At 48.0% G+C, this 27,738-nt stretch overlaps 1 protein-coding gene across 9 annotated transcripts in view; it reads right to left on the bottom strand.

Moving 5' to 3' along the window:
• The window catches only part of TIAM2 (TIAM Rac1 associated GEF 2), a 205,950-nt gene that overhangs the window by 1,910 nt on the left and 176,302 nt on the right, over positions 1–27,738 (bottom strand). For all 9 annotated transcript variants that reach the window (XM_072966082.1, XM_072966079.1, XM_072966083.1 and 6 more), the window contains 11 exons: positions 13,773–13,949; positions 11,218–11,286; positions 10,542–10,667; positions 9,508–9,616; positions 6,578–6,757; positions 4,636–4,754; positions 3,473–3,581; positions 2,784–2,842; positions 1,966–2,071; positions 994–1,081; positions 494–648 (listed from right to left, as the gene is read on the bottom strand). In XM_072966082.1, coding sequence (XP_072822183.1) covers positions 494–648; positions 994–1,081; positions 1,966–2,071; positions 2,784–2,842; positions 3,473–3,581; positions 4,636–4,754; positions 6,578–6,757; positions 9,508–9,616; positions 10,542–10,667; positions 11,218–11,286; positions 13,773–13,949 — 1,297 coding nt within the window. The remainder of the gene's footprint in view (positions 1–493; positions 649–993; positions 1,082–1,965; positions 2,072–2,783; positions 2,843–3,472; positions 3,582–4,635; positions 4,755–6,577; positions 6,758–9,507; positions 9,617–10,541; positions 10,668–11,217; positions 11,287–13,772; positions 13,950–27,738) is intronic.

Below are 27,738 nucleotides of genomic sequence, written 5' to 3'. Positions count from 1 at the left end.
TCAGAAACAGGCAAAAAGGTTAAGAACAGCGTGATTTGGAAGGTTTGCCTGTGGACTTACTAAGAATGAGTATATTAGGTTTCTTGATCTTAATTCACTAGGTATTGGCTTTCTAGAGGCCTTGCACTGTTCTGAGCACTGGGAACACCGCAGTGAGCAGAGCAGGGCCCTCGACTCTGGTACATCTCAGCGGGAGGGAGAGTATGAGCGATGAGTGTAGACTGTCAGCCAGTGCGGGGTGCGGAAGCTGCGGGGTGGTCATAGTTCATAAAAGGGGGGCAGGCAGTGAGAGGGCTTGGCTAGGTTTCTTAAAAGGAAATAAAATCGCCACACACACCCCCAGGCTGTGTACTGAGTGCCTGGCTTAGGGCTTACGAAGCCTCCCCGATGATTTACGGGGTGATGACGGGCTGCTCTGTCACGAGAGTAGATACCCTCACAGAGATGCTCGCAGCGCTTTCCTGAATAAACCCAGGGCCAGCGGAGCACTCACCTAGTTTGGCCGAGACAGGAACGCGGTTCTTCAGGGGTACCAGGCGATCCTTGCATGTTTTCTCCAGAGGGAATTCACACTTGATGTGACGCCTGAAGTTCTCCCTTAGAATAGATCGAATCACCTTGACGATGTTGGTTTTGCTTTCGTTGTCACTGGTGGGGAGAGAGAGAACATTGGTGGTGCCCACAGTCTCGTCCGGCCTCCCTTCCATGTCCCCTGGTCCTCCGGTGGCCTGTGACCGCTGTCAGCACAGACTGACAGCAAGCCACGCAGCCTCAGTGGGCTTGGTCACCTCACTTACAAAAGGGGGGGGGGGAACTGACAGTTCCTGAACTTCCTCTGAGCACTGAGATTTGGGTATATGTTTAGTCAGTGTGTCCTACTACACTTGCCGGTTTGGGGACGTCATCGACTCAGGAGGGCACTAAAACCCACTTTTAAAAGAACATAATCCTGTCTCACTCCCACTGGCCTTAGTTCTGGGGAGGCAGCGATACCTGCAGCAGAGCTGAAAGCTGGTTTCTGGCCGTCCTTCTACTTCTGACCTCGTGTGGATCAGCTCCCACAAGGAATTACTTTCTGTCCCTGTGTGGAAAGAAACAAGGAGCTGCAACTCCGCCACAGATTCTGTGGTGAGGAACACGTGTGAAGTCTAACGCTCAGGATTTAGTAACTTCTTAAAAAGTCAAATGCTCCCAACTCCCGGCTCATCATTTTCTTCTGTAGCTCATCCTCCTTAGGGCTTCCACACACACTGACAGAAAGTTAACTGCTTCTCAGTTACGTTGTACACTTCCTGAAGTTTCCATCCATCCTAGCACTCCCTCTCTGCCCCCGGATTCCATCTCTCTGGAAAAGAGGGTAAATGGGTCTCACTTTCCGGCCCCATTTCTTGGAAGGGACAGCAGGATGTGCTCAGGCGCTCGAGGTAAAAGGCCAGCCTGAAATTTGGTCACGGTCCAGGAAACATACGCACTTCTGGCAAAAACTGACCAGGGGCCCAAATGCCCTGCGTGCCTCAGCCTGCTCCTTCCCGTCGCCACGGGCACCAGAACATGGTGATTCTAGAAGGATCTCCCAACATCTTCCAGGGTGGGAGGCTTCTTCTCTTAACCTCAAGGAATTTTCTGGTAGCAAAATTTGCAAAAATTTACTAAATTTGTGGGCCTTTTTTTCTTTAACAGATTTTCGGGTATCTAGGATTTTAGAAAGACAAAGTTGCAAACTGTTCATAGTGAAAATAAAAAAACAGTGTAGAGCGGGATTTGGCAAAGAAGAGCTGTCCACTGGCCTTCATCCTCTCAAAAATCTGTAAAGACTGCCATAACCATTTCCCTTGCCCTCATTTTCCTTGCCTATAAAACCAAAAACTACCCCCAGGTTCTTCCCTACTCTTTCATTCCACAGTTTAAAAAAGTCCCTTAAAATGTTTTTTTTTTTCTGGCATTTGTACAACGCGCAACAGTTACCTGCTGTATTCCCCAGTCTGACTTGAAGTGCGGATATGGGGATCAACCAGCGAAATTTAAACGGGTCCAGGTCGGCAGAGCTGTGTGCAGGCCGGGAATTCGAGGGCTGCGACAGGAAAGCCCACAGAGAACAGCGTTAGAGCAACTTGCTCCCTGGGGCGGGGGGGGGGGGGGGGCACGTGGAGCTGCGAGCCATCCCTGGGGCGGGGCCCCTACAGCTGTGTGCGGCTCAGCGTGCGGGAGGGGACCAGGTCAGGCGTGTTCCCGGCTCTCGGACTGGCTGGGGATGGGGCAGAGTCGTGGTTTGGAGGGTAGAAAGTTCTAGATTTGGAGGGAAGGGTATAGCTCAATGGTAGAGTGTGTGCTTAGCATGCATGAGGTCCTGGGTTCAATCCCCAGTGCCTACATTAAAAATAAATAAACCTCATTATTCTGCCTCCCCCCAAATTTTTTTTAATTCTAGATTTTTAAGCAAGCATGACAAGCAAGACTTCCATGACTTTACATTTCCTCTAAAAGGAAACTGAAGTCACACAGACTGTGATGTGTGTGGAGCAAAACTGGGCCATTTTTAGGGAAAGAAAAGAAGAGTGGTTTTCTCTGTAGGCCCAGCATGGGTGTTTGTCTACCCCTTCTTTTAAAACAGGCATCTTCGGTGGGGAGAGCAAGAAATACCTTAAGTATCTGATCTGGTTTGTGCCCCCAGGAGTAAGCAGTGTCAGTCAGGGAAGCCTTGTGCTCAGCAGGCATCTCAGTTCAACCCCAGGAAGATACAGTCATGAAAAGGTAGCTGTAATTGAAACTAATTCTTGTCTTACCAATTTCTTTTTCAGTTTGCAGTTTTCTTTATAAACCAATATGACAGCTCTCTTAAAAACTAAAGGAAGGAAAAGAGAAAGAAAAGTCTTTCATTATTTTATACAAACTCAAACTCTCCCAAGGCTGAACTATAGCTGAATGTTTTAATAGAACTCAGCTCTTCAAGCAAGACGCTCCAAGATCCCATGACGCTAACTAACACGAGTGAATAAATGGTACTTCCTCCGTCTGCATTTGAATTATGCACGAGTCTGCTTATGGATAAGCTACTATCTGAAGGAGATCCTGGCATTTGGGTTTTTCAAACCTTGTTTTATTGGAAGCTGAGGACATGGTGTTCATCTCGGTGAGAATACACAGTCTAGAGCCACTCTCCCGGCTCCTGGTGAGAATTGGGGTGTTTCGAAGTACAGCAAACTACTGAGATAGCAGGTTTCAAAAGAGCCTCGGGAGATGGGTTCCTGCGATGCTTGGCAGGAACACTGAGCCAAGCAGCAGAAGGGGGCGATAATGAGCGCGCGGGGACAGAGCTCGAGAGAGTTGGAGGCTGGCCGTGTTCAGAGTCCTTAGAGCAATGACTCCAAGTCCTTCTGGAAATCGGGAGTTACCTGGGCCAGTGGGTTTAGCAGGTGGTTCTTTCTTGCCAGCCTCTTATCTAAGTTTACATTCTTTTGAATGGACTACTAACCAAATACTGTGAGTTCCAGGTCCTTTCTGGCTTTTCCTAGAGACAGAAACGGATTCAACCAGGAAACTGTAGAGTGCATCAGAAGTTCCCCCATTGAAAGTTCTGTTACCTAAATGGTAAAAACAGGAGATCAAGAAGTTATGGAAACCCAGGAGGTGCTGTATCATGTGAAAGAGTGAATCACATGTATGAGGTCATTGCTAAAATGCAGGTATATTCAGTTTGATTTTTGTGGTCCCTGTAAACACGGGGCCATAAATAGTGGCAGTTTTGAAAATATGCGCTCAACATCAGAGTGTTTGAAAATAGCATAAATGTGAAGGCGTTTTGCTCCAGGGCACACACTGCATGCGGGTGACCGGCCGCACAGCAGTAAATCCAGCCCAGTGTCAAGGCGCATCTCAAGTGCCTTTGTTCACCCTCCCGCCAGGATCCAGGACATTCACCGCCTCGAATCCTTAAACCGCACCTGGCCTGCAAGTAAGGAGAAGTGCCAACATCAAAGCTGACCGTCATAAAAAACCTAAACTCCAACTGTTTTTTGTTCTTGCCTCTTACCACTTAAATTACATTGCTTCTTATCTGCAGACTTTTTCAAGCTCAAGATTCCAAACTTAGTAAGCCAGCCAGAAAAGAAAAAGAGACACATTGTCAAATTCTACTTAAACTACTTTTATAAGTAAGGAGGCGGCCACCAATAGTTGACGTTATAAAAGAAAAAAAATTTAAAGGAAAAGCCCTCAATTCTGTCCACGTGCTGGCTCCCCGTGACCCACTTTTGCCTGTCCCACCACCTCACATTCACCCCACCCCACCCCCGGGCCCAGGCTCTCCAGAAATGTTCAGCCTCTGAGATCTGTCTCGACCTCATGCCCCACGGGAAAGGATTAAGAGGCAGGAACATGAGCTCAGTGACATTTTCTCTTTTTTTGTACGATGTTAACAGGACATAAGGCTACATTTTTAAACCAATGTAATGAATTTTATGTTACATTTATATCTAAATTATGTGGCTTATTATAAGCATTAAGACCGAAAAAACTTTTTTTTTTAGGCATTCTCTCACACAGGAAAGCTCTAACAGGATGGCCTGGTGTGGAGGTCACCTCCAGCCCCAGTGGACACAGGCCCGAAGACTCTCAGAATCCAGAAGTCCTACTGACCTCCTTCTCTGTTCCGCTCTGCTCTGCCACCAGCTGGTCGAACACCGTCCCGTAATCCTCATATATCTTCTGCATCTCGTTGATGTGGCTTGCTACTTTTTCCATTGCCTTGAGTGCTTCTGCAAAATATGCAATCACGTTTGTTTTATCATTTTTATTTGTTTGAAATCCTGTCCAACTGCAGGAAAGAAAAAGCTCAAGATTCAGGGCAGAATTCAAGACCCTTCTTACTAACAGCCCCACTACTGAGGTATGTCTCAAAGCGCCCATGGTAACCTAGTTACTACAGTGAGGAACAGGAGGATGATCTTCCTCAAATGCTCTTTGAGATGAGGCGGAGGACAAGTCAACAGTCTCACTAACCCGAACAGCTCCCAGTTACTGAGCACTTGCTATTAGGTGCGCCGATGAGGTGATTTATGTGAAACATCTCGTTTATCCCCACAATAACTCGATGACTGTAGAAACTGTATGGTCCCACTTTACAGATGAGAAAACTCAGGTGCAGAGGGGTAAGTTTTTGCCAGACTTCCAGAGACAGACATAACAATTGGAGTCAGAATCCGAACCCAAGGCTGACTGGCCACGGGACACGTGCTCTGGAATTTTGCCTCTCTTCCTGGACCACCTCCTGAAATAGTGATCCGTGTCAATTTTCTAACAAGAATTTACAAATGCCTCTGTAAATGCCCAACTGCCAGAGCAACTGTTTGCACATATGCATGGTGTTTATTTGTAACTTTCTATAGGGCATGTGAGGGACAAAATGATTGTGTCAAAGTCAAAAGGCAAAATTTCAAGTCACCTCCAAATTCACTATTTTTCCAATTTTGTTCTTCTGACTTACTATTTTAATTCCATCTGGATGGACTTTCAGAGAGCATTTTTTTTGACAGATCCCTTTTAAAGATCATCTCTGTCTTTTCTGTCTGACTTACTTCACTTAGTATGATAATCTCTAGGTCCATCCATGTTGCTGCAAATGGCATTATTTTATTCTTTTTTATGGCTGAGTAATATTCCATTGCGTTTAAAGATCATCTTAATGCAAAATGAACTGTTCACACAGTATTTGAATGCTAATCATAACTTGTAGCATTTATTTATAGGCTTTCACTTCCCTACAAAAAAAATTATCCTTATGACTTACAATACAAAAGTACACTTGTCATAGGAAAGAAGCTAGTTTAGTTTTACACTCCTCTGGGTGTTTGCTATTCAGTAATACGAATATTTATTAATTCGTTTGTTTCTCTCTCCACGTGCTTTATTACATGTGGCATAACTGGACCTCCTGGCTTTGACACATGGAGAACAAACCACTATTTCTCTCCAATCCAAAGAGCATCTCTTTAACGGATACTCTTAACTGTCAAACTAGGGGGCGGAGGCTTTTTGTATCTGACAAATGTGTGTCTTAGGCCAGTTATTTCTGAGGTTATGAGAGAAGCCACATCAGCGTCAACTTTAAAGCTCCATCTGCCTTTGGGAATCTGGTTTCAAAGTCAGGCTCCGCTCCCAGATCTCCACAAGGTGGAGCCTCACCCAACATATTTGATCAGCAGCACTTGGGCGGCAAACAACACAAAACTTCACAAAGTCGGGGGGAAACTGGCTTGGTTTTTGGCTTTGGGAGCACTGTTTGTGACATGACCTGAAGTAACTGACTGACTTCAATTTACTTACTTCAATTCATTGAGCTTAAATTACCTTCTTTTAAAAATGAAAATGGAATCGTTCCTCCAGTGGGATCATTTTTGCTAAAATATTTTGCCCATCTAAAGGGATGGCCGTGACAGCTCTTTTCGCCTAGTAAAACTATATCGAAGATTCACACCCCGAGGATGGAGAACTGTTATCGGACGTGAAGCTAAGCGGGGGGAGGGGCCTCACGGGCCCGGGACGGCAGCCGGCGCCCCGCCCCCCAGCCCCTTCCTCGCACCTGTCAGGTGGTAGTGCTCCTCGCTGTCGTGGTCCGTCAGGGACACGAGCTCCCGGAGCAGCAGTGGGTACTTGAGCACCCTCTGCACCGGCTTGATGAGGTAGGACTCCAGCGTGGAGGAATGCTGCTTGGTGGGATTCCGGGCATCCAGAAAAGCCTTGAAGGCTTTGTCAGTTTTAGCTGCAAACAGATGGAAAAAGATCCTTAGAAGAGCACGGCAGGATGCACTAAATTCCACTGCATTTAGGCTGTAATGGAGTTACACTCCGTCCTCCCAACGCCATCCTTCAATCCAAACCCAAGTGCATCATGGGCCAAGCGCCTGGCTGTCAGCGTGGATTCAGCACCACGCTCTGCAACGACTCCCACGAGCAAAGGGAGCTTACCAGGCTAGGGAGGAGGACCGCCTGCACACCAGAGTCGAAGTGCAGGAGTGTCTGCCTTCAGAGGCACATTCACAAGCAGACCACCCATGAGAGACTGATACAGGCACCAAAAGAGCGAGCTTTAATTCATAAAGCCACAAACCGGTGTTATCCAGCCCTACACCATACCCCTCCCCAGCAAAAGGTTCATATAGCAAAATAAACCAGTATTTTTTCCCACTGACCTAGTACAAATTGTCACTTATTCTATACACTTAAGATACACTTAAGGCCTATTTAAAGCAAGATCTTTTTTTTTTTCTTTAAAGTAAGTTGATAAACATGGCAGCATCCATCCCACAGCTCAGGCAGCCTCAACCTTCCACCAGAGGTGACACTCAGACCCTCTGGGCAGTGGAAACCACCTGTCTGTCAGGTGTCATGAAGGTCCATGCGGGAAGCCAGGTGCATTTCGTTTTGAGAGTGGACACACCAGCTGTTGCTTTGGATTCCACCCGTTGGCACTGGTTGACCGGCCGTTGGAATTCAGCCAGTTGAATGAAGACATACCTTTATTTAGGGTTTGAACTTGTAGGAGATGCAGTACCCTTTTGAATGACCCCCAGACAAAGGAGACAGTGAGATGATCCTTCATCTTTGCAGCAAAGAAGGAATTGCGCAAACCACTGGTATGCTGTTAATTTACTGTACTGTCCATGCGAAGGTGTTCCTGGGGGAAAACTGGTTCTTTCTGGTTTAAAGAACCAGGGAAGGCAGATTTGGGCTGGGTCTCGTTAACCTGAAGCACTCCAAGACTTCATTTTCTCAACCTGAGCCTGTTCCAGGATGCTGTGAAGTTCTGGGTTTAAACCAAAGGCAGAGCTGCATTGGCGGACTGGCCACACACCATCAGTGTCTGGATGAACCTCTCCGTGCCCTCCACAGTGGCAAGGAGGACCTGTTCCCCAGGTCTGAAAAAGAAACACGGAGAAGCAAACTCCGGATTCTTTCTAGCGATGCCACTGACAAGAACTTGATGACAGAAGAGGGGGCCCTGCACACAGCTGGGCTGCTGCTACCTTGTTGACATAACTGAAAAAGCCCCAACACAGAAGCCCCTCAAACACTTGCCATTGTCACGGGGGACAGCCCCGATCCCCCGGCTGCCAGAGAGGCGGCAGATCATGCTGGGCGTGAACTACACGAGGCCAACCTTCACTCCGCAGAAGGCACTGAAGTCCTGGGGAGAGCCTCTTTTATCCTGGAAATTTATGTTATCACAGTTCAAGCTTCAGCAGGTTCTGATCCTCTTTCCAAATACACGTGAGAGGGTGCAGGTAGCCTGGTGACCTTTCCTGGAGACAGTTTGGATGAACCGAAATAGGATTACGTTTATTTTCCTAAGATGCCTCCCACTGTCAGACTCACGCAGGGAGTGACCCCTGAGGACCTGTGTTTGTTTGATGTCCTCCATGCAGACTGAACAACCGCCGCCCGCGACCTTGAGCTTCAAGACCTCGTCTCATCTCTGCCACCGGAAATGAGAATTCCAAGGAATGGGACAGAAAAACATCTTCGGAGAAAGACAAATTTGACAATTCTCATCTCATACCTAAACTGGTGTGTGGTGACTGAAAGAAGCCTTCTGTGATAACGTAACTGCAGGTAAGCATTCCTTACACTTCAGGGCATTGCGGGAACAGCGGGGACACTGGCCTAATGACACAGGGATGGTGACTGCAGCACAGGCGCTCCCTCCAATACCCCCGCACGCGAAGAAGGTCACAGCTGTCATCAAATCTTTGGATACGCTTCCCAGGCTGGGCTGACTGGCTGGCCCGGTACTGGAAGTCCCGGTGAATCAGCGCACTGGCCATCTGGCCCCAAGCTGACCACTGCAAGTCAGAGGCCCAAGCTCAGCCATCTTTCTCAGCTCCACAGAGCAATGTTTGCTGTGGACAGCCACGGGAAGAGCCCCGAGGGTGGGTTGCCCGGATCTCCCTGGACTTAAATAAAAGTCTTCAGTTAAAGCTGATAAAATAAGATGATAAAAATGTGGGGAGACGCAAGGTACTTCAGTGACAGGATGTGCGTGTGATAAATATCAGTCTCACCAAAGAGGCTTTAATTTTATTTAACACACTTCTTTTGAGTTTGGTGGTGGTTGTTTGATGGCGAGTTTTTGCACTGGATCCTCGGGCTTAAGAAGAAGGTAAACAAGAAAGGCAAGAAAACGGCATACATTGCTTTCTACTTCCTCCAGAAGATTATGGTTGGTTAAAAGGTTTTAGAGCATGGAATTTGGTGAAAAAAGAATCCAGACCTAATTTAACAGCAAAATGACACAGGGCAAGCAGTGTCTCTGCTCTCAGGCACACACACTCATTGTCACCAGCAAACCGAAAGAAATGGAAAACTTTCCCTTTGATGCCTATCAATTTCAAAGTCAATGATGGAGCATAATCCATTAAAATTACACTTTTCCCTACTTGTCAGATACAAAGTTACTCTTTATCAATGATTAAAACTACAAAAGAATCACTACAAAAGACACAAACAGCTCACCTCGCTCCAGAACCTTCTGCACTTTGATGTGATTGGCGCAGAACCCGCTGTACAGTTTGAAGTGGTCCGCGTAATAAAGGAATGAGCCCCCGAGGGAAAACAGCAGTTTCTAGAAGGAAAGGGGGTGGGTCACCAGACGCGGTTTCATCAGCATCTGCTGGCTCCGGCGCAGCGTCTCACTGCCCTGGCGTCTCCGTGGCATCTGTCCTTCAGATCCCAGAGCGCTAATGCCTTGGAAAGACACTGAGGGAGAGCGGCCCAGGGCGGCCCCATTTGCCCAGTGGATGGAGAACAGCTTCCCCCCCAGCAGATCTTCCATTTGACTGAAAAGTTTCCAGCAGCTAAGCCCACTGACACAGTGTGCAGTCAAGGACAAGAAAGTCCTATAAAAGATACATCTGACACAGTGGGTATTAATCACCTGAGAAGCTAATTTATAAAGGTGACCCTGCATTCTGTGGGATGTACGATGCTCACTATGTACTTCGGGGTCCCTCTCTACTGCTTTCTGCCTTTTCTTCCCGGGACGGACCCCTTGTCAGTCACCGATGCCCACGTTGGAGACAGGGCTCCACAGAAGAGAAGGCTCTCTCAGAACAAGTGAAAACCTATGCTTTCATCCCAGTGTCCCAGCAACCCAGAGATGCAGAATCAGATGCAGAAGGTGCTCTTGCCTCAGAGCCATCACCCTGCAGGTCCTTGGGTAGAGCTGAGTAAGGAGCGTGGACACGGTCAACAGCACGCAGACTCTGTAAAAGCCGTGCTGCCCAGACATCTGATTCCCAGAAAACATCTACTCTAGGGGGAAAATGAGCCTTCTTTCACCAGCTGCCAGAGGAAAACGTGCAATGAAAGCACAGAACTTGCTGTACACCAGAAATTAACACAACATTGCAAACCAGCTATACTTCAATTAAAAAAAAATAGCACTGAACTTATATTTTCAATGGTCGAGGGAAAACATTCTTTTTCAAGGGAGAACTTTGCACTGTACCCGCTCATTTCTGCTTTAAACCTAAGTCTAAAATACTTACTCTAAACTGCGAGGGGGTTTCAAGTATGTTAAAGTCAGACGATGCTGAAATCCCATCCTCCAGAGTCTCTAGAAACACCTTTTGAAATTCAAGCATCTCTGGCAAACTTCCAAAAAGTGACTCCATCTGTGTGAAGATCAGGATTTTAAAAGAGGGTGTTGGCAATGAAGATCCAGATACCAGTCACTCAAATGACAAACAAGTCACAAGTCGTTCATCAGGAAGGAGACAGAAGTAAATGTCTTTAAGAAGACGGCATATTTATCACGGGATATAGATTACACACAGCGAGCTTTACAGCTCTGGTCCCTGTAATTCTACAACAGGGCTTTAGGTGGATGAATTCAAATGGGGGGGAAAATGGAAGTCAGGAGAAAAGAACTAATCACTGTGACTTAATATTAAGAAGTCATGTATGAAAAAGTAATTTTGGTCACACTGTCTACCATAAAAAGGGCACAACTGTCCTCCTGTGCTTGTAACTCCTGCCACCGGGCTTCGTGGGACAAAGGCCACGTAAATAAACGGCTTTGGAGGAGGCCACACTCGGGATTCTCTCAAGATCCTTTAGTGCTGAATGTTCTTTTGGGATCAGCAGATAAAATCTAGGGAGTTCACTAAAGGGCAAACAGAAACTAACCCATGGGTCAGCGGAGGAGGGAGGGCGATCATTTACCTCATCTTGGGTAAGAAAGGTCTCGCTTTGAAGTGGCTCCAAGTATAAGTCAAAGAGGCAGCTCAGATCCTGAAAGACAAAGGAAGACAATCTTTAACCCATTAGTCTCCAAAATGCCCGAGATGTTCCAGCAACGCTGACCGCAGCTCCAGCCTCCCATCAGGAACAAGGATGCTTGCTTCTTGTTGAATTTCCCCACCCCAAAGTGGTGGTGATTGTTCACCGAATTCAAAGAGGTTAATAGCAAAATACATTAGGCGGCTGGATTTCACATTTTTCTTTACAGCTTGATCACCTACTTTGCTGATTTAAGTATCTTACTGGCAGAACCAGGATCGCTCTCAGCTTCTGAAGCAGGAGCACTGGTCTCCCGGCAGAGGAGGTGCGTCCTGACCTCCTGACCAGGTGTGACCACTTCTGCTGGGTGACCTGGCTTCCCCCTCTGCACCAGGGACATGGTGACAGTTCCAATGTGGACAGCTGAGCTCAGGGGGACAGGACTAGATCTGGGGAGCTCTTCAACTTTGGGGCCAACGGACTAGCAGATTTCAAACTCCCACATTCAAAGGCAAGAAAAATTTTTCCAAAGGTTATTGGTCATAATGATTCCAACCTGGGCTATATTTGAGTCTCCAAGTAAACTGGCCTTCAACAGTACAGAATAGTGGGGACTGACCATATTTATAAAACTCTTTAGATAAAGTTTAGACAAAGTGTTTTTTTTAAAAAGTAATTTGAAGCCAAGATCAGGATATAATTTAGTGATAGAAAAGATTTTTTTCTTGTTTCATTTATTCTGAAGAATTTTGAGTCCTAAAAGACCCTGAAGTACCACTTCTCCCTCATTTTACAATGGAGGAACCTAGCCCTGGGGAGCTTCGTAAAGCCAGGAGCCTCTTTCCTGAATCATATCAGGGAGACGTGCATGGTGAAAATTCCAAGTCACGGGCAGAGATCCAGGTTAGGTTCAAGAACAAGTAAAAGTCCATGTTAAAAGTCAGCACCAAAAAGAAATTTAAAAAGAATACTGATGTGTGTGTGTGTGAATCACAACGGGTACCAAGTGGTGGTGACCTTGTCGGAGGTGGCGGTGGGCTATGGTGCCGGCTGCTGCTGCCTGGGAGCTCGGACACGCGCTGAGCCGCGGGGCCAGGGCTGCGACACGGGGGGCACCGGAAGCAAGGGCAGGTTGCTGGCAGAGAGCAGGGAGAGGTCCTTTATACCTACGTCGCCCGCAGCATCCACCTCAGGCCCCGACCAGCATCACAATGCGGTGACCCTCCCGGTCGGAGTGTGCTCACAGTAAAATGTAACAGCAGCAGCAACGGTAATGAAAAGGGTCGTGGGCCCTGCTCCCAGCCGTGCCCCCGCGCCTGCGGGTGAGCGCCGGGCCCTCGGCGCGTTGTCGGAGGGCTCTGAAGCCTCGAGCAGCCCAGCGCACAGGGCTGCCGGTGAAGGTCACGGAGGCTCCCGGGACGATTCCGACATCGAGTCTGAGCCCTCCATGTTCACTTCCTCTCCCCACATTAGATGCAGGACAAGACGAGATGGGAAATGAATGAAATGAAACGGAACTGCCCTCTTGAGAGCCCCTTTCTTCCCCGTGGGACCAAACCAAGGGGTTCGGGTAGTTCTCCTGGCTGCCTGTGAGTGAGGCTTCAGGCAAAGTCCAGATTAAAATGACAGTGATGTTAATTAAAGAGGAAGCTCAGATACATCTGTGGAGGAAGAAGATGATAGCTGTGTGTGTGTGTGTGTGTGTGTGTGTGTGCATGCACACATGCTTGCATGTATATACACACCAAGGCTTAATTCACGGATTCGGCATGCTAGAGCTGGAGCAGGTACACACTTGTCTCAGACCCCAGAAGAGGGACTTAGAGGGGACGAGACTGCCCAAGTCCACACTGGCAGGTGGAGGCAAAGCCAGGCGTGGATTCTCAGCCCACCACTCTGTGCCAGGCAGCCTCCAGCAACTGGCCAATGAAGTGAGTTTAAAATAGTTTTAAAAAACACCCTCAAACACTTAAAGCCAAAGAACTCTGTCTTTCCAGGCACCTGCACCTTTTATAAAATGTTTCTCAGACTACTAACAGAGGCTTCTGAGATAAATAAATGAACTCTCTGGGTACCAGGAACTCAGGTCTACCCCGTGTGGTGACCAGCAACTCGATGGCAGGGCTCTGGCCTGGATGGTGATGTCCTGCGCTCTGGGGCCCATCCCAGCATCTGCTGGCGAACAAGCTGTTCCCTAGGTCCTCATTCCCTAAACTGATCTCCAAGCCCCTTTTATGAAACCAGCACAGGCTCCCTTCCCACAGGCTGCAGATGACAAACTAGAACATCTGTCTCCATAGTGAAAGCCACCTTGGTAACAGAACGAACCGAGAAACAAATTTTCCCAAGTCCTCTCAGCTTTTCCACCCTCTCACCCTCCCCAGCATCTCCCTCGTGAGCACCAGGGTCCCAGGCAGATACGACCCGGAGACGCCCGCCAGCGTACAGCTGGCCAACACAGGAGGAGAGCCGGAAGCGGTGCGGAGCAGCCACGTTACCTTCACATAGGACTTCTCCGTGTCCACGAGCTCCTGGATGACTTTTCGGAGGCGATCGGCATCGGAGAGGTGGCGAGCCAGCGGCCTCGGGGGCGGGTCCTGACTCTCCCTTGGTCCATCCATGCCGTTGGTCTGGGTGTCGTTAAAACCACACAGCACCGCGATCTCCTCAGCGCTCTGAGAGGAAACAAGAGGCACAGGACGTTCTCCACCACTACCCACCGCCCACCAGGGATGTGGGGGCTCCGGCAGTGAAGATACGAAATCACACTCGTTCAGACGTGGACCTGAAGCTTTCTCACTTTCACAGGATCGGTCTGACAGACGCTCCTTTAGACGAGAGAGTCAGGCACAGCACTAGCCCTCTGCCAGCCAGTGGAGGCTGCGCTAACGTCAAGGCTGTGGCTCTCTGAGAGCACGGTGAGGGACAGACTCATTGGGTCCTCTCTGTCCCCTCACTGGTTGGCCTAACAGTTCAGTCACCCACACTAACCGGCCCTGGGAGACTCGGCAATGATGCAGCAGCGAGGGCCATTTCTAGGTTCTAGGATGCTCTGGGGTGGCTCGGCCACGAGGGGCTGGGAGTTCCGCCCTCAAATCCAGCCCTGGAGCTGTCATCTCGGACCAAGGAGCAGAGTTACAAGTGGAAAAGTTTGAGCTGGGAATGGGAGTAGAGGTCGAGATGTGTAGGAAAGACAAGGTCCCCACCCTGAAGGGGTGCAGAGCCCAGCAGGGGGCACAGACAGGGAACAAGTGACACAGCAAAGCCTGGGGAGGCTCCAAGGGAACTTGCGCACAGGGGGGAGCCTTGAGCGGGTTCTTTTTCTTATGTGTGTATCTTTTTTACTTTTTCTTTTTAATTAATTGAAGTATCGTTGATTCATAGCATTGTGTTAGTTTCTGGTATACAGCAAAGTGAGACAAATATATATATATATATATATGTATTTTTTTCATTATAGGTTATTACAAGCTATTGAAGAGAGTCCCCTGTGCTATCCAGTAGGACCTTGTGTTTTATCTATTTCATTTATAGTAATTTGTTCTTAGCAGTAAGTGGACATGGGCCAGACCCAGGACGTGTCAGGGAAAGTGGGTTCTCCCTCCGGGGAGTGGGAACAGAACCACACAGATTAAGAGACAAGGAGGAGCAGGGGTGTCTGTGGGGACAGAAGCCTTCTGTGAAAGCTCCTGCTGGGATATGAGCGCAGCATGGAAAAGCCTTCTCAGGGAGCACCCACTCGTACCCCCCTGCCTGGAGCTGGTGATGCAAAGTCTCAAACATGTCTTCTCCCAGAGGCCTCCACCATGCCTGGCGTGTATCAGATTACCTGCAAAGTATCTTTTTCTTTCTCTTTCTTCCCACTCCTCCCCAACACAAGTTCCAGCCCATCTTACCACCTACCAGTCCCCAAGCCTGCCAGGTGCATCTGTCATCGCCTCCCAGGGCCCAGCTCAGCGCTCAGGTCTCCTCTGCTGCACTGACAGCCGAGTCCCAGTACAAATGACCAGTGTCCATCCATCTCTGGCAACTTTCTGTCTCTCAGTGAAAACTCTCCTTTCTTCAGCTAAATGTCTTCATGCCTGATCGCTATCACTCCGTCTAGGGTCAAAAGCTGAACCCGTCCGAAGCACCTCTTAATCCTCACTTAATTCATTTTCTTTGCTTGGATATTTTGTAACACTAACAACTCACGCAAGCATGTTGGTCAACACCTCAGGGGCCTGAGGCACACTTGTTATAAAAGCTGCCACCTGACACACCGAAGTGCTTCAGAGTAAAAACAGGACCCCTGCCCCCCCTTCTCTCCTTCCCTGTTCTACACCCTCCCTCCTCAACACAGTGTCTTCACATGATGGAAACAGACGATCAGCATTAACACTCAGCAGTGATCTCCTGGCTAGACATTCAGTTCAGCTCAGTGGGCACCAATGGAGGACCTCCTCCATCCTCAAAGAAAGAGAAGCCAGCTCCAGCACAAGGAGGCAAGACTTGCCGAGGTAAGAAACACCAAAGCACACCTTCGGCAGAGCAGAAAGCAACACAAGCTTGTGTAGAACAAACCAAAAATCTGACACACGTGAAGTCAACGGGGGTGTCACATTGGAATGGGTTGTCTGGAAGGCTTCAGGAAGAGTGGATTATAAGTGGTCCTGGAAGAAGCATGTTCCAAGGGAGAAACAGAAGGAGCCGACGGCGCAGCAGAAAAATGAGTCCAGTAACATAAGGAGCCCAACTCAGGGCGGGGGTGAAAGTGGCACCCACAGACGCCGGCGACGAGAGCTCCCGGACGGCTGGCCTCTTCCATATAATCGCTGTTCTTGCATTTTGCCATTAATCTTGGTGCAAAAGTTAAAACCACCATGTAACCGATACTAAGCCTCCAACTAGACACGCAGACACACATTAAGTAATTTGCTTCTAAAACAGTTAAGTGTGTGTGAGCGCTGGCGATCCCCCTTGGAGACACACCACCCCCGTGTTTCTGCCCTGAACTGTAACACAGGCAGACTCCTGCTGATGCCCGGCAGAAGACGTTTACTCAGGGCAAACGCTCAAAGAACAAGAAAACAGACTTGGATCTTGAGGTGGCAACTGGAACGCAACTTGATCCATCAAAACATCTCATGTCGTGTTTGAACAATCAAATCTCGTAATTCATTGCTGAAGGAACTCCGAACTGTTCAGTCATGCTCTCAAAGCTTAAAGACATACAGCAAAAGCCGAACAGAACAGCGCAGCCAAAAGGCGGCTCTCCTTCTCCTCCAGGGCGTGAGCCCTGTAAAGGAGCACGAGGGAATCTAACCAAGCCACCCCATTCTCTCTTCCTCCTCCTTCTTTCCAGTAGACTTCGGCCCTGGTCGAACATTTGCTTTTGGGGGAGCTTTAAAAAAAAAAAAAAACACCCTTGGCTGGACCAACTGAATCAGAATCTTTGGGGCCCCAGAGATGAGTATTTCTTAAAAACTTCTCAAGTGACGATGTATGACTCAGGTGAGGACTTACTGGTCTACCCATCAGCAGAGCAAGCATTCTGCTTGTGTTTTCCTGGAGGATCACACTGTCCCCAGGGTCTGCACTGAAGGATGGCCACGTAAAAGGTGCGTGGACCATGTTCATGAGGCAAGAGGAAGGAGACAGAATCACACCCGTGACCCCAGTGCTCTGGGTCTGGCTCCACTAACAGCTAAACCGCGCAAGACAGCAATCCTGAGCCTCCCAAACTCACTCACCTGGGCTCTCTACACTGGTATGTGCGCCCCAAGCGCAGACAATACAGTTTTGCAATCCTGAAAAACAACATCTTCCAGGGCTGTGGAACCCACAATAATAGCTCACATACACTGCATAAAATAAGATCTGACAAAATGCATCATAAGTAAGACGGCAGCTGGTGAGATCGCAGCTTTGCCTTGCTGGGATGTCAAAAATCACACCTAACAATGCAGTGTTAAAATAACGAGATTTTAAAAATAAAATCTCTTGCCATGTGAGAAAATCAGAATTCATCTGAAGAACACTTCTGGTAAGATTCACTCGGAAATGTGACTGTTGGCTGAGATTTTCAGAGCAAATGTACTTCTGAAGGTACCACAATGAAGTGCTCAAATGTTACCAATCACCTTGCTCACTCTTAACAGTTGCGCTGTGGTCGACGGAAGGTGGTGGGGATCACCTGGGGTCGGGAGGAGGCAGGGCCCCTACAAGGAGAAGAGTAATTGTAACTGTGGTTTTCGGTTTTTAGCCTCTTTAGAACAGAACGACCCATATGTTAGTTCCTCCATCCTCCCTGGCGGTTACAACCATGGAACTGCTAAAGGTGGGATCTGGGTGCACCTGATGTGCAGTTTCTAGGAACAGCACCTACTCAGCTGGGGTCTCTTCACACGGACATGTGCTGATGGAGACAAAAAGCACAGACGAGACTGAGAAGACCTGAGGTCGAGCCTTGGCTCTGTCCCCAGCCCTCCCTGCACACTGGGCAGGACTCATTACTGCGTCTTCAACTTCCTTACTGATGCAACAGAAGTCGCCTCACCTACGCCATGAAGTAACCCTTCAAATTGCCATTCGGGTCACGGAGGAAAGGGAACTTGCATCTGCCGAGAGCCTGCTTTATGCAGCACAGACACAAGGAGATCTGCGCATGGAACTGGTGGGCGTCCAGTCCTAACCATGCTACCTGCTGAGACTACAGCTGAGGGGCGGGACCTGCCTCCTCTCCAGCAGTCAGCACAGTGCCGGCCACACAGTCAGGGTGCCCCTGGTCCCAGGAGACTCCAGACACGTGCCAGGTGTGCCACGGATGCAGCTGCCCACCCCTGCAGCCCCCACACATCTGCGCACAACTGTGACTTCTGTTAGGCTGGTCCCCGCCCCAACTCTGTCCCCAGGAATGCTGCTTTTAAAGCAATAGGCAGATGCTCACAAGGCAGGGCTGGGTGTGTGTGCGGATTCAGTAGACTGATGTGTGCTTGCACAGAGCAAAAAACACTGGAACCTAAAATGTGTACCTCAGACTGGTATTTCCCAGTTCGTAGTGATCAATGCTAAGAACCATGGGTTTATCATGGGCCTCACCATTTATAAGGGCACAAGACAGTTATTTTCCTTATAAATTCATTTAATGGGGGTGGGGTAATGGCTCAGTGGTAGAGTGCATACTTAGCATGCACAAGGTCCTGGGTTCTATCCCCAGCACCTCCATTAAAAATTTTAAAAGAACTTTTTTAAATAAACTTATTTTAAAATGTTAATGAAAATAGTTTTCCCTAAAACCACGTTGTATGAAAAAGTTGTGATACTGACCCCCCCAAAATCTTTTTTTTTTTTTTGAGTTTTTAAGGCTACACTAAGGCTGATCCCTGCTTGAAAATGATTTTATCTAACCCAGAGACCAGGAGCATCTCATTCAGGACCTCTGAACTGAGTGGTTCTTACGTGTTCTCACCAAAAACAAACAGGAAAGTAACTACGTGATGCGATGGGCGTGTTAACTTGCTCGTGGTGATCATTTCACAATGTGTATGTGTATCAGATCATCACATTGTACACCTTAAACATACACAATGTTTAACTGTCAACCATACCTTGATAAAACGGGAGGGGGACACCTAAAACAGAGTTATCTTTGTTTTCGTTGACTTAAATGTGTGGATAAGGACACCTGCCTTCCTGTACTAGGGCTGCCATGTGTCTAATTTCCTGGAGTCTCACTTCTTGGGGGCAGCAAAGAAACTGCTCAGGGTGACCGAGCGCCTTGCCCCAGATTCTCTCTGGAGGAGGCAGGGGCAGAGCTTCTTCCTCAAACAAACGCTGAGTCCTGTAGGCGACCCCTTTACCCTTGATTCGGCGCAATACTCCTCATCAGGAAAGCGCCACGCCACTCCTCCTGGCTCGGATTAGTAAGCTCTGCTCCCCCAAGCACAACCACTTTGGCGTCCGCTTTGCACTGATTTAGAGACATCACTGTCTGAGGCTTTTCAATTTCCCTGTCGGTTTTAGAATCTAAAAAAAAAGCCCGGTGGGATAAGCACTTCACATGATCCAGAACTACTCCAGGATGACGACTGAGATGTCATAGCTCCCCAGGAAACACCGGTGCCCATCGGGAACCCTGCGCCTTGGCAGCAGCTTAGCACCCTGCCTCGCCCCATCTTTCCAGGCTCAGTTTGCAAACCTGTCCTCATTTAGGGGCTCGGGTACCACAAACTCTTAGGGCAAAGGCATCTCGTGGTATGTCCTGGACTCCAAAAACCCTTCTAGCCTAAGAAAGAAAGCTTTAAAAGTGCTGTATAATTTGGGGTAAGAGTTCACAGGGAAATACTTCAAGGTAAATGGGAGCATTTGCAGGGTAGTCTCCTCTTGACTCCCTGCTTTAGAGGAAAAGGAGGTTAACTTGGGGGGATCAGTAACGGACTCGGCCAAGACACAGACCTAAAGGGGAAGACACACTCACCCTGCTTGGTTAACTGGTCATGCCATGATACGTGACCCATCGGGCAGCTCCTCAGCTGACCCTGACGCCCACCTCTCCCCCCACCATGCAGCCTGGCTCTGTGCTGAGCCCCTGACGTGGACCGAGTCCAGGTGTGGGTAACGTCCGCACAGTTTCATCATCCCAGAATACTAAGCAGAAGAATTAGGTTTCTACCACTTCTATTGTCCCTAAAAATAATGTTGGAAAAAATTAAAAATAAGCTATAGGCTCCAGGCAAATATCCAGTTGTCCTCCAGGACAGCCCAGCCCTGGGAAGTGTGGGGTCCGTGGAGCGTGCTCACCTGGGCCTCCCGGTCCACTGTCTGGAGCCACGAGGAGTCGCACTAGTAAATCATCTCCGGGTGCAGCTATGGTGTCAGCTGTCACCCCCAGTAAATTCGTTAAGTCAGAAACGCTCCCTTTGGTTTTAAAAAAAAATCTAAAACCTGTACAAAGGACCTTATCTCAACTCACTCTGCACTTCAACAAAGTCTCTAACTCATAGAAGGTCTGATATGACCCCCAGTATTGTGAGCAGAGGGAATCCAGGAGGAGCACCGAGGGTGATCGGCTTCCCCGGGGATGGGAAGGGGCTTGATCCTAAGTGAGGTGGATCCCCACGTACGGGTCTAATAACCACAGACACTCTGTGCCAGCCCATCTCTGCTAGGTCAGAGTTCCAGGGCTGCCCTCTGGTGCATGCTCAGAAGCAGCTGGCAGGGAGAGAGGGCAGCCCCAGGTCCAGCCTGTCCCGGGGGTCTCAGCAGAGTGGGAGGGAAAGGGTCGCATTTAGCACCTTGGCAGGGTGAAGTGGGATTTAAAAACAGATCCAAGGTGATTATTTTCATGTTTGGGGACCACCATTCATTTTACAGTGATACAGTCCCTGGATGGAAAACTCTAGAGAAATACCTTAAGATTTTTGTATTTCTCAAAATGGTACAAAAAGGATGAGGAGTTGCTCAGAATCGCTATTTTCTGGATGAGATAGTGCTATTTCCAAAGGCAGATGGGAATGTAGACTATAAAATTAAATGTAAGCTTATGTCAGATGAGAGTCCTTATTTTACACTGAAAGGTAAAGACTAACTTAAATAAATGATGGCACAAAAATGCAAAGAAATACATGCAGCAATTACTGATGATGGATGAGATCAGCGTCTGTTGACCAAAAAAACGATATGATTTTTGGAAAGGAAAAAAAGGCCTGCATTTGCTGAAGTTATATATATAAACATACACGCATAGATTTTTTTAATGGAATAATATATTTCATAAGTGTGGTTAACACTGCATTTCAAGTTATCTTAATTTTAATCTTTTGGCTTATCTAAATTTTCTCCTTTTTATAGTCATTTAATTTTTTTTAAATTTTTAATGGAATCTCTTCCTATCACTTTAAAAAAATGATTTGAAGCAGAGGCCATCTGTTTCTATGAGGACACGGTGATGAACGAGATAGACACAGGTCCCCACTCACAGTACCCAGAGTTTAGCTGGGAAGACAGGCTGGGAGCAAGTCGTCAAGTGTGATCAGTGTCCAAAGCAGCATGGGTCCCGCGGGAACAGAACAGAGAGACCATCTCTGGCGGGAACAAGGTCATGCAAAGCCAACACGGAAACATGACGGCCTTGAGGGGAAACAAAGTTACCTAAACTGAGCAAAGTCTGGGGCTGGGGCAGCACGGACTGTGCCAGGAACTGATGGCCAGTCCAGCCGTGACCCACGGCCAGGTCAGGTGGGGCCGGGAAGTGTGGCAGGAGACAGAGGTGGGGCCTTGCTCTCTGGGGAGCAGGGCTGGAAGAGGAGTCCCACTTGGAGTTGTACGCAGGGGTCCTGAAGGGGCCTGGAGGCCACCCCTGCCGTCTCTTAGGTACACACCTTACAGAGGTGGCAGGTAGGTAGCTGTGATGGCATCAGAGAAGGCAGAGGGTGCCCTGTCCCCGGCGATGCAGCCCATCACCTGAGCTCCGCCCCCGCCACACCCCCACGTGACCGTGAAACTCACACCACGGACCTCAGCACAGGCTTTGGAGAAGCTTTCTGAGAGCTAGTTTTCCAAGACAGGAGATTTAAGCACATGGACTCTGGAGTTACCCGAGCCGTGGTCATCACCAGCCTTGACTAACTCCTCCCTGACCCAGTTTGCTCACCTGTAAAGCAGGGATGCTATTGTATAGGCTATTGAGAGGGCTCAATGAGGTAAAGCATGTAAACAAACAAACAAACAAAACTTGGCACAGTGCAAGGGATCAGCAAAGGCCAAGGCTCCACAAAAGTTGTAATATGCACAGAACTTAATTTTCAAAGTTCTGTTATTCTTACAAGTGTAGAAGGATAAATTTCCCTGAGTTCCCTGAAAGAAAGTCCAGAAAAATCGAATCCCACTTATTTAGAAATTTTTTTATTGAGCCCCTCGAAGCCAGGCTCTGTTCTAGGCACTGGAGACGATGGCTGAACACAAAAGATGAAACCCTTGACCTTCACACAAGAGTGTAATGTGGAGTCAGACGAAAGGCAGAGAGAGGAGACAAGAACACGGACACAAAGTGGAACCCACAGTAACTGGAAGAGCTGCATGTGAACCCGGAGCATAAGCTGCCCCATTCTGAGCAGCACAAAACATTCCTGCCAACCCCAATCATGCCTATTTTAGACAACGACAAACTGGCTAGGAAAGACCTAATCTTGTTTGCTTAATTCCCAACACCAGCCTCAAGGACATGAGCCGGGAAGCTGGCAACAATTTAGACTATAAGCCAGCCACAGAGCAAAATCACCAAACTCCCAATTTCCTGGAAGGTACACACCCTCCCAAGTTGTTTTTACAGGAAACAGACCCCCACCAGATAAAAACTGCTGACCGCAAGCATGGAGACCCCAGCCCGGCTGCAACCAGAAGACTGGTGATGCTCGAAACTTCACCTTGATGCCAACCAATGTGAACTGTGCAGGAGAGGCTCACGCACCTGGCAGCCCCCTCCTCTGCCTTTAAAACCTTTGTCTCCCAACCGGCAACCTGGAGATGGTTTCAAGACATTGATCTTCCCAGGTTGCCAGCCTCCTGAATAAAGCAACTTTTTCTTTTCCACCAACACTTGCCTCTTGAGTATTGGTCTTTTGAGAGGCAAGCAGCTGAACCTGGCTGATCTTCAGTACTGGCCCCATCCTGTTATAGGGCTCTGGGGAAAACCAAAACCAGGAGGAGGCGTACGGAGGGCCGGTGGGGTGGGCTGCAGCTTTAACAGGTGGACAGAGAAGGAGACGAACTGCACCTTCAAAGACCTGAGAGCGGGCAGCCTTAGAGAAGGCAGAGCGCATCTGCGTGGCACCTGCGTGTACCGAGCAGTGTGTGCCCTGTCCTCAGGTGGCACACCCCAAGAAGGCAGGCCGTGCCTGGCAGTGGGGAGGCACCATGTGTGGTCACGTGGCTCCCAGACCAGAGTCACCTCCTTGGGGAGGGAGCAGCAGAACGGCCTGCTGCCTGCCTTCTGCTCAGTTTCTTTATTTAACTGGAGTTGGATCCGAATTCGGGAATAAGATATGCTCTCTCCGCCAAGGATGTTTCAAGGGCTGGGGCAGCGCTTCCCCACAACCGGCACTCCGTTCACGTAAAATACTGGGTGTTTCAGTATCACTCTTACGTAATTTGCACAAAACCGGTTCGTCCTCTCCAGCAGATCCTTTGCCAGGCACTGCGTTTCCTCTTCCCCACTTTTCACCCAGAAAGAGAGATAGGGCTTACTGATGCATAATGAAATCTGCTCATCAAGGAAGATGTGTGTGGGCCAGAATTTCCCCTTGACTTCTGAGTGTAAAAACAGTACAGAAGAGATTTTAATGACCTCAGTCTGTAACAAACAGATGAGCTAAGGGCAGATCATCAGAGCAGGGGTCAGCAAAGTACAGCTTTTGGCCAAACCCAGCCTGCCCGCAGTTACTGTGGATAAAGTTTTATTAGAACTCGGCCCTGCTCATCCATCTGCCTATGGTCCAGGGCGGCTTCCACACTGAAATGCAGATGTAAGTGGTTGCCAGAGCCTAAAATATTTATTCCCTGGCCCTTTACAGGAAAAATACACCAATCCCCAATACAGAGAGGTGGACCCAATCAGAAGAGATTCATCTTTTGAAACTGTCTGAATTAAAACCTGAAATAATCTATAAAACTTTATTCTGAACTTTTCAGTGAATAAACTAAAGTGTGCATTTTTAAAATGACTTCTCTATGTCAGTATTCTAGAGACTACAAATGGTATCTTAATTCCCGTAAGATGTAAGCCGTTTTATGTAAAACGCTTTCAACCGCGTCAAAAATCAAACAAAACAACACCTGCGTGCTGACCTGGCTCAGAGCCAGGGCTCTGAAAATGAGTCAAATCCCCTTTAACAGTTTTTTGCTTTATTTTATGTTGCTTTTGATGGATAAGATAATTCAGTTTGCTCTTCCTGTGACTAGGGCCATTAAGACCTACTAATTTCTTTCTGTAATTACCTTATGCCATTAACATTCATTCTAAATAAGTTTATCTAGTTTAAAAAGTCTCTAAACCAGTATCTTTCAACTCACTTTTTGGGAAAACATACACTTGACTATGACTTTTCTGATCTATAAATGCTACCCTCACCCACCTCCGCATCCAGAGGTATTGACCTCAGGTCTAAGCGCCTTCTTAATTCTTTTCCTTCAGTTGTCTCTCACAGCCTACTTTGTGCTGATAGTCACGTAAATTAGTTTAAACTGGCGTATTTACAATAACTCTCCCTTCAGTAGTTAATATTTCCATTTTACTTTATTGTTCTAGTTGGTTTTGTTTACGAACAATTTTTCCAAGCACATTTCTATTCTAGGGTTACATCTCTGACTTGATTCTTGGCAACTGATAATATATTACTGAGCAGTTTCTGCAGCAAAAGTCTCCAAGTGTCACATATCCCAGGACTTGACTGAACTGAGATTTTTCTTTTCTATCTTCATCACTGTATTGGAAGAGAAAATATGTCACTAACACCACCAATTGTATTAAATTCTGGACAGACTGGAGCTTCGATAAATCCTTCTCAGCCACCAATTTTCTGGGCAGGTAGAGTCCATACTACGAACAGAAGATGGAGGACGATGCAGTTGAATCCTGGAAGGGAATCCCGCACACTGACGTTCAACAGGACACGGTGTGTCCAGCTCTGCTGAGGGCAGCTCTGCCCAGCTAGCTAAGCCCAGACTGTCCCCGACCTGAGTCCTCTCTCTTTTCTCTGCTTCCTTAAGAAGTCTGTTTTCTCTCTAGTGGTAACCCACGTGGGTTCCTGGTTGCCCTACCTAGAAAAACAAAAAGTAGGGCCACACCTGGTTCGCAGCTGCAGCCCACGCACTCAGCCCTGGGAGCAGCTCTAAGACGCTCAGAAAACGACAACCCAGGTGCCCTTCCTCCAGTTCCCTGATGATGTCCCTTGGGCATCTCAGATCGGCTTCCAGATTGCCACAGCGTTACATCTCCTCTGGCGCTAACTAGCTGACCTGGCCTGGCCTACCTTCTCGTGGAACGTAAGCCTGGGGCCTCCATTCCTGCACAGACTCCTCTTACCCACAAGGAAGAGGGCGTGGCGGGAGGCTTTACAGCAACACGGACTAAAACCGTCCTCTTGCTCCCGGCCCTTCACTGCTCTTAATTCATGTGACCCTACCAGTGTCCCAGGTGGTCCTTTTGATGAGATGTCACCATCACTGACATACTGCTGCCACATACGAAGTTTATCTTTGGAAATATTTCTGTAGAAATCCACAAGAGATACCACTGGGACACTTAACACTACTTTTACTTGAAGGGCATTGTCTTTTCCTGCAGTATTTCTCCCAACACCAAAGAGAGCAGAAAAAGCAGCAAAAAATAAAGCAGAAGCAAGTAGATGAAAGTTTACTTCCAAAGACATCTTTAACCCCTGGGGATGGATTTGCTTTTGGTTTTTGTTTTTTAATATTCTAGGTCTATGTAAATTCTACAAGGAGGGAGCTCCAAGGGAAATTCCAACATTAAAAGGCACATTCAGATTAGGAAAGTCAGTGGAGAAATGTTCCCTAGGCATTCCTGGCAAAAGCCAGATTCAGCATGACCAGATCCCTCTGCCGTATGCAGACAGCTCCCGGGGAGGGAAACTCTCAACCCCTGGGACACCAAAGACCCGCGGAGAAGCCACCTAGCCAGCCCTGGGAGAGAGGAGCGTCTCTGTTCAGCTGTAAGTGGTATTTTCTGGTGTCACTGTACTTACATAGTTTGAAACAGTTTTTTTTTAAAGGCAAGTATTTATTTTTTGTAATGTAGTATGTTAATTTTAAGGTTATTATATAGTGGCAGATTTTAAAACACGAATTTTATCTATCAAAAAAACAAGTTGGAGATAAAAATATTCACATACGACCTGCACCTCGTACAAAACCCCACTCCAGATTATCAAACTAATTACTAGTCAGATGCAAATATCAGATATCAACGCTTGGTATTCTGGGCCTTGCAAACCTTTCTGCAGCAGATTTCATTTTAGCCCTATGAAATGGATTCTTTAAAGGCCAAAACAAAAACAACAACAAATTTACATTGCTTAACCACATTTGTAAATTAAGCTAAAAAACCAAAAAGTTGTGTCCAGATTTCTAACGCCATACCCACAATTTAAGAGTTGTTGTGCCTTTAAGTCGATTCCAAGGGTAAACATGCACGTATTCCCCATCTCTGGGGTTCAAATGCACGGTAGTTTGCTTGGTTTTTCCCTCTGTTCTGTACTCAGGATCACATTCTCCTTACTGGTCAGACAGGCGTAATGGAAAGAATGGGCTTTAAAATCCGACAGAGCTGGGTGTGAACCCTGTCTCGCCACCGGCTAGACTGCCGGTTAACTTCTCCCATCTCTGCTCTCTCACACTTAAAAGGGGCTAGTGGTGTATATGCATTAGGGCTGCCATGGAGAAAGGGGTTTAAATGAGATGCTGTAGATAAGAGTCATAGCGCACGCTAAGGGCAAAGTGCCAGTCACTAAGGGCAGTGAGCAAAGCCATTTCACCTACAGGAAACTGCCGTGGGAATAGAATCCCACACTTTTTAATGAATAAGGATATAAAGACTCAGAGGGTGAGGCGCTTTTCCTAAAGCCCACTAACCAGTGAGGGAGGGAGGCCCCAGCGCTCAGGTCCACATCCTGCAGGTCCCAGCAAGTGCACGTTAAGAGATAAACATCTACTTTCACTTTCAAATTAATACAGCAGGGGATGAAATCCTTCCAGAGGATCCTCTTTCTTGCATAGCCCCGGTCTCCCAGTGTGACCTGCCGATGTGGTATAGCTTTGGCCTTGGGGACAGAGTCAACCCAAGGTGACAGCAATGCTCAGCCACCAAAGAAGGAGGCACAAAACAGGCAGCATGCTTGCCTCTGCCCTGCAACATTCTCCAGAAGAAACCAAGTGAAGAAACCAAGCCACGGTTGCCCTTCCTGGGACAGGTGGACGGGGCACGTGCTCTGATTTGGGGCAATGGAGGGAGCCATCTCCCTGCCTAAGTTTGATGCAAATTATGAATTCTTAAAGAGCTTTCCTGAGCTGCTGCCACGTACAATCTCTTGCTTTACCACGTACAATCTCTTGCTGCTGCTTAGAAGCAGAGCTGTCACAGATGCACAGGAAACACAGATGGCTACCTAGACTGACTGGCAGATATGGCCCCCACCGCGGCTGCGGGAGGAGGCAGCCCACCCTCCTCCTCAGCCCCTCTGGAGGTCGGCACCTTTCTGACAGCTTAACAGTCACACAGACTTCCTATGGTTGCCGTTCTACAAGGTTTCACAGATCCCAGGATCCCACAGTCACCTCTGAAGATAGGTATGGGTTTAGGGAGAGGGACTCCAGGTGCTCTGATTTATCTGAAACCCATCACATCTCCCTCATGCTTAAAAAGGCCTGGATTTTCAATTCTGACATTCCACTGAAATTAACCGTGGG

This window comes from Vicugna pacos, chromosome 8 (assembly GCF_048564905.1).
Source record: "Vicugna pacos chromosome 8, VicPac4, whole genome shotgun sequence".
Classification (NCBI taxonomy): Eukaryota; Metazoa; Chordata; class Mammalia; order Artiodactyla; family Camelidae; genus Vicugna; species Vicugna pacos.
This window is presented reverse-complemented; position numbering and strand designations above follow the sequence as displayed.